The sequence below is a fragment of the Prinia subflava genome, chromosome 17, assembly GCF_021018805.1.
Source record: "Prinia subflava isolate CZ2003 ecotype Zambia chromosome 17, Cam_Psub_1.2, whole genome shotgun sequence".
Taxonomy (NCBI): Eukaryota; Metazoa; Chordata; class Aves; order Passeriformes; family Cisticolidae; genus Prinia; species Prinia subflava.
This window is the reverse complement of record NC_086263.1, coordinates 15,929,384-15,945,294: the sequence shown is the minus strand read 5'-3', so window position 1 is coordinate 15,945,294 and position 15,911 is coordinate 15,929,384. Positions and strand designations below refer to the sequence as shown.

Below are 15,911 nucleotides of genomic sequence, written 5' to 3'. Positions count from 1 at the left end.
GGGACCAAAGCTACTTCTGACCTCTGAGGCTGCAGAATTGCCATTCCCAAACAACTGCAATGGAAACAGCAAAGCCTGAACTCTCCCTTCACTGCTGGAGCCCTGTCGTGTTGCTGCCCAGGGCTGGCACCGCTCATGGTGCAGGAGCTGTTGGTTGTGCCAAGGATAAAGACTCGGGTGGGAAGAAGCACCAGCCTTTTAACTATCATTCTTGCAAAATTAAAAAATTGATTTAAAAGTTGCCTTTAGCTTCCCTGCTGGCAGTGGGGATAAGTCCAGTGCTGGCAAGAGTTTGATGGCAGTGGCTTGCAAGGAAGAGAACATAGTGTGCTCGCCTTGACATGAGGGCAGCTGGGGCCTTGGGTGGTTTCTGTGGGGCTGAGCTGAGTGGGGCAGTGAGGTCACCTGTCCCCAGCTGGTTCTGGGCCCCAGGAGCTTTCCCAGGAGCTCATCACAACCCACTGGGACTGGCCTTGCTGAAGTACTTTTGCAAAAGTTCAAGAGGAGGCACAATTGTGTGGTTAAATCACGTACCAGAACACGACGTCCTGGGCACGGTGCCCAGCGTGGGGCTGCAGAGAGGGGGGTCCAGGATCCTTCTGCATGGGAAGCTCCCTGAGCACAGGGTGCTGTTGGGCAGAGCGTGCCCAGGGTCCCTCCAGCCCTTTGGGGCAGTGGAAAAGGTGGGTCCAGTTGCTGATGACCAGCAGCCACAGGACAGAGGAACTGGGGGATGATCTGACACCTGAGGTGCCACCAGCATGGCTGATTCTGCCACACAAAATGGAATCCTGTGTTCAAAATTCACTGAATCCAGATTCAGGGAGTACCTCCTTACCATGTCCACACTCTGCCCCATCCCTTTCTCCCTCAGCTGGTTCTCCTTTGAAAGGAGAAGGATCAACAAACACACAGCTCTGTACAGAACCCCCTCACCCAGGCAGAGTCTGAGCTCAGCAAGCCCTTAAACACTGAGTGGCAACAGGGCACAGGACAGGCAGCAAAACATTTGTAAAGACAGAGCAATCCAGCCTTCACAAGCTGTCCTGGACTTCTCCTGTCTCCTCACTTGCTCTCTCCTGAAAGGAACGTTTCTGTCTCTGGGCATCACAAATGCACAAGCACAGCCTCCTTTCCCACAGGAGAGCTCTTGTAAAGTGATGGCACTTGGTCCCACATCACAGCTGGGTGGAAACAAGGACCTGGCACCCTCCCCTCCTGAATCAATGCTCACTGTGTGCAGTGCCATCCTTGGCAAAGTATTCAACCGTGAAAAACCACAACACATAGGGCACATTGCTTAAAACATGGGGAATGATGAGAGCAAGGACCTGGGCATCTCCTCTCACATTCTCACCACCAGACAACAGGTCCCTGGGATGGGCAGCAGGTCCCAGACTGCTCACCCTGCCCTCATGCCCTCAGCCCCAGCTGGCTGCCAGCCCAGGTCAACAGCAGCAGACAAGGAACAGCCCCAAAACCCTCCCCAGCAGTGCTGGGGCAGGGGAAGAGTGGGAGAGGCATGGCTGGTGAGCTTCACCCTCCTCACAGCAGGAGTGAAGGGAACAGAGTGTACCCTGCAGGACAGGGACAGCTCACCATTCCAGTCACAGCTGGCTTGTGGAGACATCTGACATCTCATAAAAGTGGGAAGTGTCTCCAGAGCTTGGCTCCAGCTCTGTCCCACAGCAGCCTGAGCCTGAGCAAAGGGTTCCCAGCTGCAGCAGCAGTGCAGGTGCTTGGGACTCAGCTGATTCCAGTTTTGGCATCTCCCTGTATCCTGCCCCATTGTTTCCCAGGAGAGCACACTAAGGCTCAACCTACGCAGGGTCATCCAGAGTTTTTGGGAAATTTGGCTGTAGGACATCTTTCCTTATTTCTAAAGATGGAAAAATGGAATAAGCTTTTCCTAGACAAAGACATTTATTAAAAGTTAGTCTGAAATAAATTCCCCTAGTCTCCAGAGATCTTTTCAGTGTCCTTGCAGAAATGAAAACCAATCTGAGGAGGTGAGTCCTTGTGCAGGGACCAGTGGCAGGGAGGGCCAGCGGCAAGAAGGGCACAGCTGGCACTCCAAGACCCTCCTGGCAGTGATTCCAGAGGCAGGGAGGGCACAGCTGCAAGTCCAGGCCCCTCATGGCCACGATGCCAGAGGCAGGGAGGGCACAGCTGCAAGTCCAGACCCCTCCTGGCAGTGATGCCAGAGGCAGGGAGGGCACAGCTGGCACTCCAGGCCCCTCCTGAGGCAGGGAGGGCACAGCTAACCCTCCAGGCCCCTCATGGCTGCGATGCCAGCGGCCATCCGGCGGGGCAGGCTCTTGGCAGCCTGGCGGAACTCCTCTGGCTTGGCCTTCAGCAGAGTCACAATGTTCTGCAGCGCCCGCGACGGCTGGAGGCCCAGGGCATCCATCACATTTATCAGATAATCTGCAAAATGGGGGAAAAATTTGCATTTCACTGGCAATAGACACTGTGGAATGCAAGACAGCCTTGCTCTTGCAGACAGCCCCGTGCCCCGTGCCCGCTCACCGATGTCCGTGGCCAGCTGCTTGGTGGAGTGTGCTGTGAGCTGGGGGATCTGCAGGATGACCTCGCAGTACGTCTGCATGGTGGCCCTGGCGATGGAGCCCAGCCAGTAGTCAGCCACGTTGTCCAGCTCGGGCAGCTCATCTCCTGCACAGACAGTCCCCGTTAGCTGTGCTTGTACAACACAGAATCCTAACTGCTTCACAGCATCTGAGCTGCTCCCTCCACAGGACATCGGGGTAGTCAGAGTCCATCCCCTGGTTCTGGAGTAATCAGAGCAGTCAGGTACTCTCCCTGTACTGTGCACCACTGACACGAGCTCCAGACCCAAAACACTCCCCTGGGTTACTCTCCAGGTAAGTCACTCCCAAAGCTGGTGGGTGACCAGCTGGGACAGGGCCCTGCCCGGCCCCTCCCACAGGATCCTCTTCCAGAAGCAGTTTGCAAACCACGGCAGTGACAAGGATTCACAAGAGTTTTTTCCAGCCCTAAGGGCACTCTGTGTTCATTAGCGTTTTGAAAATTATTGAGCCATTACAACATGTAAATGCTTCATGGTGACATAATAGTAATGCAAAAGCCTGAACTAAAGAGCATATTTTTGGAAGGCTCCACGAAGACTGTAAATACCAAGCTCTATGCTTCCTTCACTGTCTGTGGAAATAATAACAGCACAGAGAGACTCAGCCCAGCACACCAGGTACACTGCCAACCTGCAGGGAAAGGCATCAGGTGCCTACTGCTGTTACCTGCAGCAGGATTAGTGACACAGCAGGTCAGGCCAGCCCCCTGGAGCACAAACAGGAGCCAAAACCCAACAGAACTCCTCAGACCCCAAACCATCGTTTACATGAACACCCAACTCACATGGACCAAGCCAAAGCTTCCAGTTTGAATGAAACAAAAAAAAGTTTTACTCATCATTTAGAGGTTCCTCCTGGGTTTTACCAAAGGATTCTTGGAAGAAACAGTGTGATAGGAAAGGGATCTCCAACAGTTTTGTCACCATAACACATCCCACCTGTGTAATGTCAGGATGGGAAAGCTTTCCCTAGACACTCCTTTGGTCCCACCCTACCTTGCTCTGGGGGGTAAGGCAGTTTTCCAGCATGTAATGCCAGTTCCAAAGCAGAATCCTCTTGAGTGACAAATGGCTCAAGGTGCAGAGGAAGTGACATAATGTACTGCCCGATCTAGAATAAAAGCACCAAAAGCTGAATCACTGAACAAATGTGAGGCAAGTCCTTTTACTAGAGAAAAAGTCACCCACAGTAAATACACCTGAAAGCAGAGAGCTGAGCCTGACAGCCACTCACTCACCCACAAATTGGCTCTTGTGCATCATTACACTTGGTACAAGAAATAGTTTTTCACAAGGTCAGAGAAACAGTCACTGAAACACTCATGGTAAGAAAGACCTGTACAGAGAACTGCTACTCCAAGCAAATCTTTGCTCTCTGGAGTGTTCCCAGCAATTTGTTTTCTAGAGCAGAAAGACAGCTGAGCTCTCTTACATTGCTGATATATTCCAGAGGGGTCAGGCTGAAGTTTGGCAGGTCATCTGTCAGGGTCTCACCAATGCCACCAGAACTCCAGCCCTGCAAGGCAGAAAGTGCAGGACAAATCAGAGCATGAACCCTGTCAGTATTTGAGAAAGGGGTGACCCAACAACACGAACTGTGACTACCCAAGGGATTCTAGGAGGCAGAACACAGATGGTGAGAAAACTGTTTACCATGTTATCCCTCAGGCCCAAAACACCCACCCTTTTTCTACCCAGCTCCCTGTGGGAAACATGCTGCCATGGGTCAGAAAAGCAACACCTCAAACACACACCAGAGCCTTCAAACACCTGTGCTGCAAAGGCCGTGGGTGAGGGAAGGGAAACTGTTCTGCTGTCTGCAGCTCGTGAGAGAAGTGCGGCACCCGAGAGAACCACTCTGAGCAGAGACAGACACGCAGTGCTGACCCCAGGGATCCCCCAGGGAAACCCTGCCCCCGTGCCCAGCCCGAGCCCCCCGTGCCCACCTCCATCCTGGGGACCAGCAGCAGCTGCTGCTTGATGCGCAGGAACACGGAGTCGAAGGCCAGGTGATGGGACAGCTGGTTCAGGCGTGCCAGCGCCGCCCGCGACGACGACAGCAGGTTGTGGTTACTGGTGCCTTTGTCCTGACACACACAGAAAAACACTCACATGCACGAGCCACTGAAGTGGCCACAGAGGGGCTGTGTTAACATGCCTGCAGAGGTTTTATGAGGCCCTCCTCGAGCAGCAGAGCTTTCCTCTGTGATGGCACAGCCTGTCTCCTTTGGAATGACCTATTCCAAGTAGTGATTCAAGACAGAAAGTGCCACTGCTCCCTGAACTGCAGGACAAGGAATCCGGATCACATTCCAGCCTCCCCAGGCTCTGGCACATGCTGCAAACTGAGAAACTTGCAGAGAAGAAGGCAAAGCTGCCTTTTGCTCAAAGGGCACAACTGATGCCCTGCATGGAATTAAATTCTACCTGAAGAGCACCTGTGGAACTGGACAGTTTAGTCAAGGTTTAAAGACAAACACATGACACTGAAGGTGGAACCACAAAAGTTGCAGGTAAACCAAGTACAAAAGAAATCACAACATTTTGAGGAAATAGAACTCATAACCTTGAATTCACTACTCCATGTGACCAATGATGGCAAACATAACTCAGATCCACAAGAAGATAACTAAAGTCATTCTACCCTGTTCACAGATCCATGCATGAATGGTCCTGCAGAATTCTGTTTCAGACTGGACAGGGCAGCAGAGCCTAAGTGGCAGAGAAAGCCTCAGAAGGCAGTGTGTGGCCTCCAGAATTTGAGATGGCTCCAACACAACCTTCCCAATGCTCACTGAGATAAAATCTCCCTCACCAAAGCTGATAAGGGCATGTTCACAAACCAGAGCCAGGATCTGGGGAGAGATGGAATGAGTCCAGACTTCCTGGGTTTGTCTCCCAGGGTCCCATTTCATCTATGTATCAGTGTCCCTGTGGAACACAGCCCCAGGAAAGGCTGCAGCCCAGCATGAAAAGTCATTAGCTGGAGGGGAATCCAGGTGTCATCTACCCAATACAGGCCCAAGAGCAGACTGTAATAGAGGCAGGCTCTCCAGGCACCAGGGCTACCTTCAGGGTGTAAAGTGTTTCCATAAGGCTGGCATACTCGGATGGATTCTCCTTCAAGAGATAATTGTACTCCTGCCAGGGATTTTTTATGGAGCTCTTCTTTTCTGCAGAACTGGTGTCCTGAAAGCCAGAAAAACTGCAAGGGCTGTACGAGTCCGAGAGATACTTTCCAGCAGTTGACAAAATCCTGAAAACAAGCACACAAAAGTCACCAGCAGAATCCTCTGGACTCAGCAGTCCTGTCCTCATGCTGGCCCAAGGACCAGCACCCCCCCTGAGTGACTTCAAGGGAGAGCATTCCCTGATGGAGACTCCATTTGCAGCCAATGCTCTCATCCACTGAGGGGTTTGTGCTCTGGGAACACGAGGGCACTGGGGCCCCACTGAGCCCTGCAGGCCAGGCTCTTCTCCAGTCACAACGAGCATTCCCAGGAACCACAGGCTGAGCAGTGCAGTGCTTACAACAAGGACTAGCAAGACCTACGTCCTGCCTGTGCCTACACTCCTCAGGTTACAGGGAACCCATCAGGCAGGGCACACCTACACTCATTTCAGCACGTGATTCATGCCCCGTGTCACAAGGGTGAGGATCCTGCCAATTCCATCTGGTGGAAAATTCCTTCCTGACCCCCATCCGGCAGCCCATTGGTGCCCAGCCACGTATCCAAGGAAAAGCATTCCTGGGACTGTCTCAGGGGACATGACTGAGTGGAACAGTCTGTGCCTCATCTCTGACATGTCAAAGCATGGGGAAGGGCAATCAGTGGAGGCTTTCCCTCTGGTCTCTGCAACCAAGGCACCCTGGGGTTTGTTTTCTTTCAGCTTGGTTCCTACATTGACAGCTCATGAATTAAGGTCACCAGAGCTCACCTGTTGGCCAGCTGCTGCTCAAAGTCTCCACACTGATGAAGGAGTTCACCACAAATGGAAATTATCCTGGGAAAGAGCAAGATAAAAACACATTGTGAGATTTGAGGCAGATAATGCCAGCCCCCCCTCAGAGAACCCACCTCTGATCCATGCCAAGTAATTATGAAATACCAAAACCAAACCACAGCCCACATATGTGTCAAGAGTCAATCTGGTGATTAACTCTGCATCCATTTGATAACACTGATTTTTTTTTTTTGCCCAGTGGCCTCATCCACATGCTCCTTCTTGTCATCATGGGGAAGGCCAGCTCAGTGTCACTGGGAAAAATTCTCAGAGCTGCTAATATTACAAGTGATATGAGATGTCACCTTGCTCCGGGCAGGGTGGGGAGCCCACAGCCCTCCCCAAGCCAGGAGCAACCTGAAACCCATGGCTGACACTGGTGCTCCAGCAGCCCTGCAGCACAGGGAGCTCAGCCCTGCATTCTGCACTCAGAACTTGTGCAAACTGACCCCAAGTAGTTCCCTGTTAGCTTTGAAACAAAAATCAGCTCTGACCCAGACACAAAACCCCAAACCCTTTACCGGACAGAGTTCTGGAATGCAGTCCAGTCCTCCTGGAACAGGGAATCTGCCAGGACTTCATCCAGTTTACATTTCTTTCGTATAGACTGCAGTGTGTTTGTGAAGTCAGATGTATACCTGCAGTGAGAAAAGGAGCAGGGAGAAGCACCAGCATAAGAGAACAGGCTGGAGAGCAGCACAAAGACAGGTCCTGTGATTTTCTCAGTCAGTCCTTTGCAAGGGCCAAACAAGAACCAGAGATACTAAACAGAGTACAGAAGAGACACTCTGGTTCCACTCCAAACAGGAGGGTGTGAAGAACTGATCAGCCACAGCCCACTCAAGCCTAGACCAGAAGGAGTGTGAGAGATGCTGTGTGGCTGCCTCAGTTTGCTGCCTGTGGATCACCAGGAGCTCTCCCTGCCCATGAGAAGGAAGGAGTAAGATGTTTTAGTTACCACTACACTGACCATCTCCTAGGAAAGAGCAGGAAAAGGTTATATGGCTCCTGCTACTCCAACATCACTTGGCCCTTACTCCAGGAACATGGTGACAACAATCTCATGAATTTGTTTTCTCAGCTACTTGCCAGATGAGAACACGGATAAAAAGAAGAACATTCTGTTTTCTACACACCCCCATTTTCTTTTTAATAATGCCCATAAGCTGGAGGAAGGTACATTGCTCTGTAATTGCCTATAAAGAAGGTGAGATCAGAGACTTGTGCTTTTCTCTTCCCCCTTCCCAAAGGACAGCAATACCTGATTCATATCTTGTGAGCAGCTCTTTCAGTATTGTGAAAGAATAAGGAGTAAATCAGTATAGGAATAGGAAGGTGATACTTTAGGAACTAAGAGTGAACCTCACTCTGTGGGGTATCTCACACTTACAGGCAGATCCTGAACGTGAGGTCACTTTTCTGTGATATTGTGACTGTGTATTCATTGAATCAATAAGGTTGGAAAAGACTTCCAAGATGATCAAGTTCAACCTCCAGACTTATTTCCCCACTGAAATCTACTTTAATCAGCCTAATTTGCCTTATTTTGTTTTGGGAAGCATTTTCTCCTTCAAAAGTGTTTACTAAAAATGAAAACTCTGCCCAACCAGAATAGAAAACAGCTGGCAAGCCTTTGATTTAGCCATAAAATCTTCCATTTTTCCTCCAGAAAACAACCTGTGCTCAAATGAAGCAGCAAGAGGGACACTGATGATTCATGGCACAGTCAGAGACACTTTCTGCTCTCAGCCATTTTCCATAAACTACGAAGTCTTTGGCCATAAAGTGCACACTCACTACCTGCTCAAGATAAATAGAGCAGTAGCTAAAGGCTCCTTACTTTGAGAACAGGGCCTTCAGGGCCTTCAGCAGCCCACACACCCCCAGGCCATCCGTGAGCTTGACGCAGTTGTCGATGGCTCCGGCCGCCAGAATGAAGAGTTTGTTGACTGAGTGGTTCAGTTCCTGGACACAATCAATCACTTCCCAATGCTCCTAAATAACAACAGCAACAACAAAGCTGAGCCTGGCTCTTCTTCCAGGCAATGCAGAAAACACACCTGGTGTGACACAGTGCTCTCTGGTAGCTTCCACTCTTGTCACACTCCTAAGGCAGAACCATGCTGGTGCTTCCACCCTCCTGCCCTTGGACTGAAACAACAGCCAGGCTTCCAAACCCTGTGTTCACCTCCAGGAAAAACAGTTCTGCCAGCAGCAGAACTACAAATAAAAGGAAATATAACCAAAAAGGAGAGGGGCAACGAGAGCAGTAACTATGACAAAGACCCCCGTGTTTAGTGGAAGCTCCAGCCTCCCCACAAAGAGTGAGACATTACCAAGGGCACTGCACTGATCTGGATGAGGAGATTCTCTTCTTCTAGGTCTCCATACTCGAGTTGATAGGGCTTGTATGGAGCATACACCACTTCCACCAGCTCCATCACTTTCACCAGGTTCTGCTCCTCTACAAAGAATCAGATGTTTAGTCTACAAAGAGAAGAATATGCTACTAAAAGCCTCATTTCAAGCTACATGCAGTTCTTTCACTAGAGCATGCTGCCTGCACAGGCTTGGAATGCTGCCCAACAGCTTCAATCTCAACTACACAGATTGTTTTTTTTATTTTTTTAGAAACAAGATTATTATCTCTACCTGCTTCCTAAAACCAAGATGTTCTACCTCAACAAGTGCCTCAGGAAAATTAACACTCACTGACCCAAAACAGCCTGGGTGACAAAAACCTATCAAACACTCCAACCTACAGCAGAAGAACTAAAACCATCTGAGAAGTGAAACACATCACTCCCACGGCATCAAACAGGGGCAATCCTCATTTATCAGGAAGCCTAGTTCACACTTCAAATAATTGACACTAATTCAATTCACTCAGCACTGCTGTGCCAGTGTTCATCAACCAGAGCTGAGCGTGAAGCACAGACTCAGGCTCTCAGTGCCATGCCTGAGCAGGGAGCTGCCAACCCAAACACAAAGCAGGGCTGAGTGATTATTGCTCAAATCAGAACTGGACACCAGCTGCTCTCACAAAGCCCTGCCAAACTCAAACCTGCAGCAAACCGAAATTACTTTGAATCCTGGATATCAGAAAAGACTTTCACACCCTGAGGACAGGAAAGCAATGGAGCAGTCTGGCCAAAGCCAGCACTGTCTCTGTGCTTGGACATTTTCGAGACCAGCCTGAACAGTACCCCAAGCACCAGGGTCTGACCTCACCGCAGATCCTGCTTGGAGCAGCAGACTGGACCAGATCATCCTCTAAGGTCCCTTTCAAACTGAATTATCCCGTGAATCACAGCCAAGCCCTCCCCTCACATACACAAGCAGGAACTGGTTTGACTCTCCTCAGCTGAGTCACCTGGCCTTTCCATTCTTGAGATATTTCTTTTCTCAAACATCTTACCCTACACTAAAAGAGATGGAAATAAAGGCTTTGGGTTTTTTTTAACACACTCAGGTAACAGTTCAACAGTGGTCTTCCTATTCTACCATCTTCTAGGATCTGGCATTATTTTTCCAAGCCTTTTTTTAATAATTTATATAATGAGCCATAAATTAAGCTAAAAAATGACTGACATGTATGCAACCAGACAGACAACAGATACAGTCACACTCCCTGACATTGCCCAGCAATCATAATTTACAGGATCAAGAAAGAATCTGGGTTTAAACAGCTCAAGACAATGTTATGAGGAACCAAACACAGGAAGCACAGCATCAAGAATGCTCCATTAGCTTTAATTTTGGATTTTCCCATAGCCAGCCTTTGAAGCAGCCCCACCAAATTCATAAGGGTCTATAAATAGCCAGCAGCTCCAGTCAGGCGTAAACTTGTGCAAGCACAGCACCTCACTGCTGTGTGGTTTGTGGGAATTACTCAGCAATCATGACCAAAATGACAAACGTCCCAGAGAGGGGAAAGCACAGGGCAAACTTGGAAACAAACACTGAGGATGCTTCTGGGAAAAAACTACCAACAGTTCAGAAAAAACACTGGGCATTGTCACTTGATTAAACCCTGGGCCAGTAGCAACAGAAAAACTACAAAATCAAATACAAGCATCCAATGGATGCAGACTTCAAGCAAGCTTTCTCTTGTTTAGTGAGGTGTGACAATTCCAGGAAACTCCTCAACTTTTCTGCTTTGTGATCTCTCACAATGGGTCTCACTGCCTCCCTGGAGACATTTCCTTGTCTGGGAGACAGAAGAAACAGAAAAGCTCATAAAAGGAGAAGTGCTAAATGCTATTTACCCTGCAGAGCCAGCGTGCTCAGGACAGGGCTGCTTCAGGAAACTCAGTGTTGTGTCAACAGCTCTGGTGTAAAATACACACACGGACACAAAGGTGCAAGTGCCGTGGAACTGGGCATTGCTTGGAACAGATAATCCCTCCCTCCACCTGAAACAGAATCCCAGTGGGGCTTTACACAGGGGACAGCACAGAAGGACAGAATTAATGCCAGAGCCTTACTCAGGTTTGGCAGCATGGCTACCTCCAGCCCCTTGGCAAAGTGGCCAGTGGCATCGTGGAGCTCCAGCAGCGTGGTCAGCTTGGTGTCCTGGCCCGTCCTCTCCATGGCAGTGCTGAGACACACGGGGATGGAAGGCACCAGAGCTCCCAGCGTTTGAATCAACAGCACAGTCACGACTTCATGGGGGTTCCTGAAAACCTGCAGCGGCACAACAGCTACTGGCAAAAGCACAGCACCTGAGAGGAACACACAGCACAGAGCAGCAGGCAGCTCCAAACCTGAAACACCTCACGGGGCTGGAAAACCCAGAACAGTCTGCTAAGGCTGCAAGAGCCACGCTGGCTTAGCACACAGGACAGCCTGACTGCAGGTCTAGGGCAGTGCATATTTACTGTTGTGCTGTGACTACAGCCACCAAGAAACTAGAAAACAGGCACAGGTCAAAAACTGAATTCAGGAGAACACAGGCACTACAGTGATTCAAAAAACACCTGGCAGAAGAGGGCATTTGAAACAGAGCACTCAGTTTACACAGGTGTGTTGGGAAACAACATGAATCAGTACAATATGAAGAAATAGGACTATATCACAAGCCAAATTACTGGTCAGATAGGCAGAAGTCAGTAGCGGAAAGGCTAGAAAGCCTGTAATCAGCTGAGAATCAGCCACTCCACTAGCATAAAACTTTACAGCCTTCACTGTGACTTTTTCATCAGCTGTTCTGCTCATTTGCTTTGAAAACTAGGTTTACCATCAAAAAGGTCCAAGAGTTTTTCAGAAAGCAGAAGCAACACAGGAGATTGAATGACATGAGCTGTGCCCCACGTGCCATTTCTCACAATCCCCAGTTCAAAGAGTATCTGCTAAAATGTAACCTGACATCTGACCTGTAAGTCACATCGAATCATTAGGCAGAAAAAATACATTTCAAGGAAACACTGAGCTCCTCTGCAACACAGGCCTTGCACTGACACTGGCTTTGTGACATGAAGATAAGAATCTCTTACCCTTCATGGATGAAAAACTCTCCAACAATATGAACTTATTTCTTCATTTCACCAAAGGACAAAATCTTTTTTTGATCCTACATTACTCTTGGCAGGGAAAACGAGCACACAGACTCCGAGGGGTGACAGCAGAAGCCCTCAGAGATCTTACACAGAGCAACACGCATCAGTCCAGCGTGACCTTGAGGGCTTCCTCCAGGCCAAGTGATAAAGCAATTCAGGCATTTCAAATGTCTTGCAACAGAACACATTTATAACAGCAACAAATTAGTTTTAACTTAAGATACAGATGAAAGCGATAGAGCAGCTTTAATGTCAATAACACAGCAACCTTGCTGCTGGTGAAACGCCAGAGCTCAAACCCTGTCTGGACAAGGAACAGTAAGAGGGCTGCACATCCCATCCTGCACCCATCAGACCCAGAGTGTGACTCAGGGCGAGCAGCCACGAGCTCTTCAGAGCTCTGTGAGAACTCAGAGGTGCCCAGCCCTGTCCCCTCCTGTCACTGCACCTGTGCTGCCCACTGCAGCTGGGCGTGCCAGGTCCCCAGCAGGGTGTCGTACAGCTCGCTCAGCTGGCGGGTCAGGCTCGAGTCTCTCTGGCACAGCTCCTGCCACACGGCCACCAGCTGCACCTGAGGGGGACAGAACTGCCTGAGAAGGAAACGCCACAGGTCTCGCTTTTGTGGGGCCAACCCCACGCTCCCCACCACAGCACTTCTGCCAAAATAGGAGGCTCACCCTTGCTCCCCTCTCTACGTTTCAGCATAATGTATAATTCAGCACCACAGAAGGAAAAGACTTGCAGTAGGAAGCTTGAGGCTTCGTAGCGATTCAAAGATTTAATTAACATTGGTATTTTACTCATAAAATGAGATTGCAACTGATACCCCCACATAATAGTTGAAATACTTGGCAAGCCCCAGCCTTGAACTTAATCCTCAAAAGTCACAGTCATGTGAGAAATCCGAAGCTCAGGTTATGGCTACAGAACTGTCTGGAATTCCAACTTTTAATCTCACCTGAAAAGAGTTTACAGAAGTCAGCAGCTGGCAAGCTGCAGTAATATAGTTACTGCTGACATAGCCACATCCAGAGAAAGCAAAGCAAACCCATGAGGCACAGAGAATTCAAGCAGAACACACATATCCTGTGTCTGCTGCAGGAAGGGACACAGGGACCTAACGGAGAATTACCCCTGCAGCACCGGGAGTAACCAAAGCTGTCAGAGCCAGCAAGAGAAGCCGAGGAAGGAGATCCAGGGAGGAACATCCCCCAGCACAGCACAGCTGAGATCCGTGTGGCAGCAGCTCCCTCTGCAGTCAGAGCCCAGCAAGAATGCCCACTTTCATTCCTCAATGTTTCATTCCTCATTCTTACCAAAACTCTTACCTTGTGACACTTGTAATAATACGCAAGAAGCTGGGGCATCCGATCAATTTCAGTGAAGACTTTAACAAACATTTTTGCCTGATCTAAACAAAACAAAACAACAGGCATCAGGATCAGCCTCAAACCCTGTAATCTTGTTTCCTGCAGTGGCCACAGGTACCCCAAAGTGTAGGAAAATCAAAGCAGCACTGGCCTGCAAGCAGCTGCAGAGCCCAAAACGTTGCAGAGCATCTGCTCCACCAGGAGAAGCTCAGGCCCCAGTATCAGGAGCCTTCAGGAGACCAACTCTCTCCACCCAAACACTGTTTTAAAGACAATAAACTCTGTGCTGACAGTAAATGACACCAGGAGCTACTGACCTACAGACTGGGAGTTAAAAGCAGCAACAATCTGAGGGCTGGCCATGGCCTCCAGCCGGTTCTTCAGAGCCTCCAGGTGCACACACTTCTCTGAGTAATCCGGCGTGTCCACCAGCATGGCCAGGCTGCTCTGCATGCTGGTCAGCTTGGCTGAGATCAGGGACACGTCCTGCAGCAGGGAAAGGCAGCCTGTCACCAAGGGTGACCTCAGACTGCACCAGCAGCAGGGACGTGTCTCACAGGCACTTCAAAATCCGACCTTAAAACACAGTCCCCTGAAAAGCTGGAGGCACAAAGACCAAATAATTCAGTATTTACCTGTGTTTTAAGAGTCTCTTCAATATCTGCACTCAGTGTGCTCCATTTGTCTGCTTCCTGAAGAGACTCTGCAGCTAACTGCATCCTGGACTTCACTCGGTCAATCTCTACCAGGACCTGAAGGAAAAACAACATTATGTTCCCCACTGAAACAAAAAATGACTGTCACAGATCCTTGGGAGTTATCTTCTGCTTCAATTTTAAAAACAAAAAGGTGTGAAAAGATCATATTATTACAAGAAAATGGAATGGTTTGAAGGAACTGCAGATGTAAAACCATCTTTCAAAGTCAAACTACTTCGGTAAGTTTAGGTTAGTTTGAATTCTGGTCTGTTCTTTTAGTATCCACTTTGCCTGAAAACGCTCTGCACCCAAGGCAGAAACAGTGTCCCCAGGCAGGTACCAGCCCTGAACCCACACCTGAGCAGCTGCTCCTCAGGACATGCAGACTGCACAGCTCTGTGTCACACCACCTTCCCACTATTAATGTCAAAAGAAGTGGTTTTGTCTGTCATAAGTTCATGAGATTATTTCATATTAACAACCCAGGAACCTTTAGAATTTCACAAGTTGCAGATAAACACTAAGACAAGAACTGACCTGCATGGACTGAGCTGTGTCTTCTTCGAACTTCTTTATATCCTCTTTAACGAGGATCATCTGCTCCTTCAGGAATGTTGCCTCCTGTTTCAAGACTTCCACTTCGCGGAGGACTCTGGGCATGTTCTGGAGAGCCTGGTGGCTTGTTTCTGCAGAGCACAGAGCAGCCAGCGAGGGGGTGAGCCCTCGCAGGGACAGGTGGTCTCTCAATAATCTTATCTAGTCTTTACTTGAAAAACCACCATTAGACAACAAAGCAAAACATCAAACAACAAATCTTCAGATGTATCTTTAAACTTTAAGTATGTATTTTATTATGGGATCATTCGGGTATAAAAAAGCCCTCTGAGACCATCGAGTCCAACTGTCCCAACAGTCCAGTCCTGTTCCCCCGGGAAGATCACCAAGGACACCCCTAACTCATGTCCCCAACTGCTGCATCCACAGGGCTATTTAATCCTTCCAGGGACCCAACACTGCCCTGGGCAACCTGTGCCAGGGCTGGGCAACCCCTCTGGAGAAGAGATTTGCCCTGTTATCCTGTCTAACCCAGCGCTGGCAGGAGCTGCTGTTCCCCAGCATTAAACGCAGGTGTGTTGGTGAATAACTACACAGAGAAAGAGAAACCGAGCTGGGTGCGAGGATCGCTCAGTGCCGGGCAAGGCCGGCCGGGCCGGGATCGCCAGCGTGGCCCGGGTGGCGGCACGGAGCGCCCGCCGCGCCTCGGGAAGATGCAGGAGGGACACACGGATGGCAGGAGGGCACGGGCAGAGCCGAACCGGGCCGCAAACCCCGGCCCGACCCATCCCCGCACCTTCCACGGCGTTGTTGACCTCCTGGATGAAGAGCTGCAGCTTCATCACCAGCGTGGCGGCGTGCGCGTCCACCTTGCCCGGGGCCTCCTGCTGCACGGCGCGGAACGCCGCGTTCACCCAGCCCTTCACCTCGAACTCGTCCGACAGGAACCGCGAAAAGTCCATCGCGGCGGGGGACAGCGGGGGGACAGCCGGGGACAGCCCCAGCGGCTCCGGCCCGGCCCCGCCGCGCACCCGGAAACGCTCGGCGGCACCGGGGCGGTCCCGGGGCGGTCCCGGGGCGGCACCGGGGCGGTCCCGGGGCGGCACCGGGGCGGTCC

At 50.1% G+C, this 15,911-nt stretch overlaps 1 protein-coding gene across 1 annotated transcript; it reads right to left on the bottom strand.

The window, feature by feature from the left end:
* Positions 1–1,904: 1,904 nt before the first annotated feature.
* Positions 1,905–15,835, bottom strand: COG7 (component of oligomeric golgi complex 7). Its single transcript, XM_063414144.1, has 17 exons — positions 15,591–15,835; positions 14,777–14,925; positions 14,177–14,293; positions 13,859–14,027; positions 13,500–13,582; positions 12,620–12,742; positions 11,101–11,299; positions 8,950–9,077; positions 8,454–8,608; positions 7,135–7,251; positions 6,548–6,613; positions 5,678–5,864; positions 4,555–4,695; positions 4,041–4,124; positions 3,605–3,719; positions 2,530–2,673; positions 1,905–2,427 (listed from the first exon to the last, which is right to left on the bottom strand). The coding sequence occupies exons 1-17, from the start codon at positions 15,754–15,756 to the stop codon at positions 2,261–2,263; spliced, it is 2,310 nt and encodes a 769-aa protein (XP_063270214.1). The 5' UTR covers positions 15,757–15,835; the 3' UTR covers positions 1,905–2,260.
* Between the last annotated feature and the right edge of the window lie 76 nt (positions 15,836–15,911).

Bases quoted from the DNA above. Each gene is read 5' to 3' on its own strand.
- COG7 (XM_063414144.1), bottom strand. From the start codon at position 15,756: ATGGACTTTTCGCGGTTCCTGTCGGACGAGTTCGAGGTGAAGGGCTGG. The intron at 14,926-15,590 runs GTGCGGGGATGG...TGTGCTCTGCAG, and splicing joins GGTCAACAACGCCGTGGAAG to AAACAAGCCACCAGGCTCTC. The intron at 13,583-13,858 runs GTCAGTAGCTCC...TGTTTTGTTTAG, and splicing joins TTTTAACTCCCAGTCTGTAG to ATCAGGCAAAAATGTTTGTT.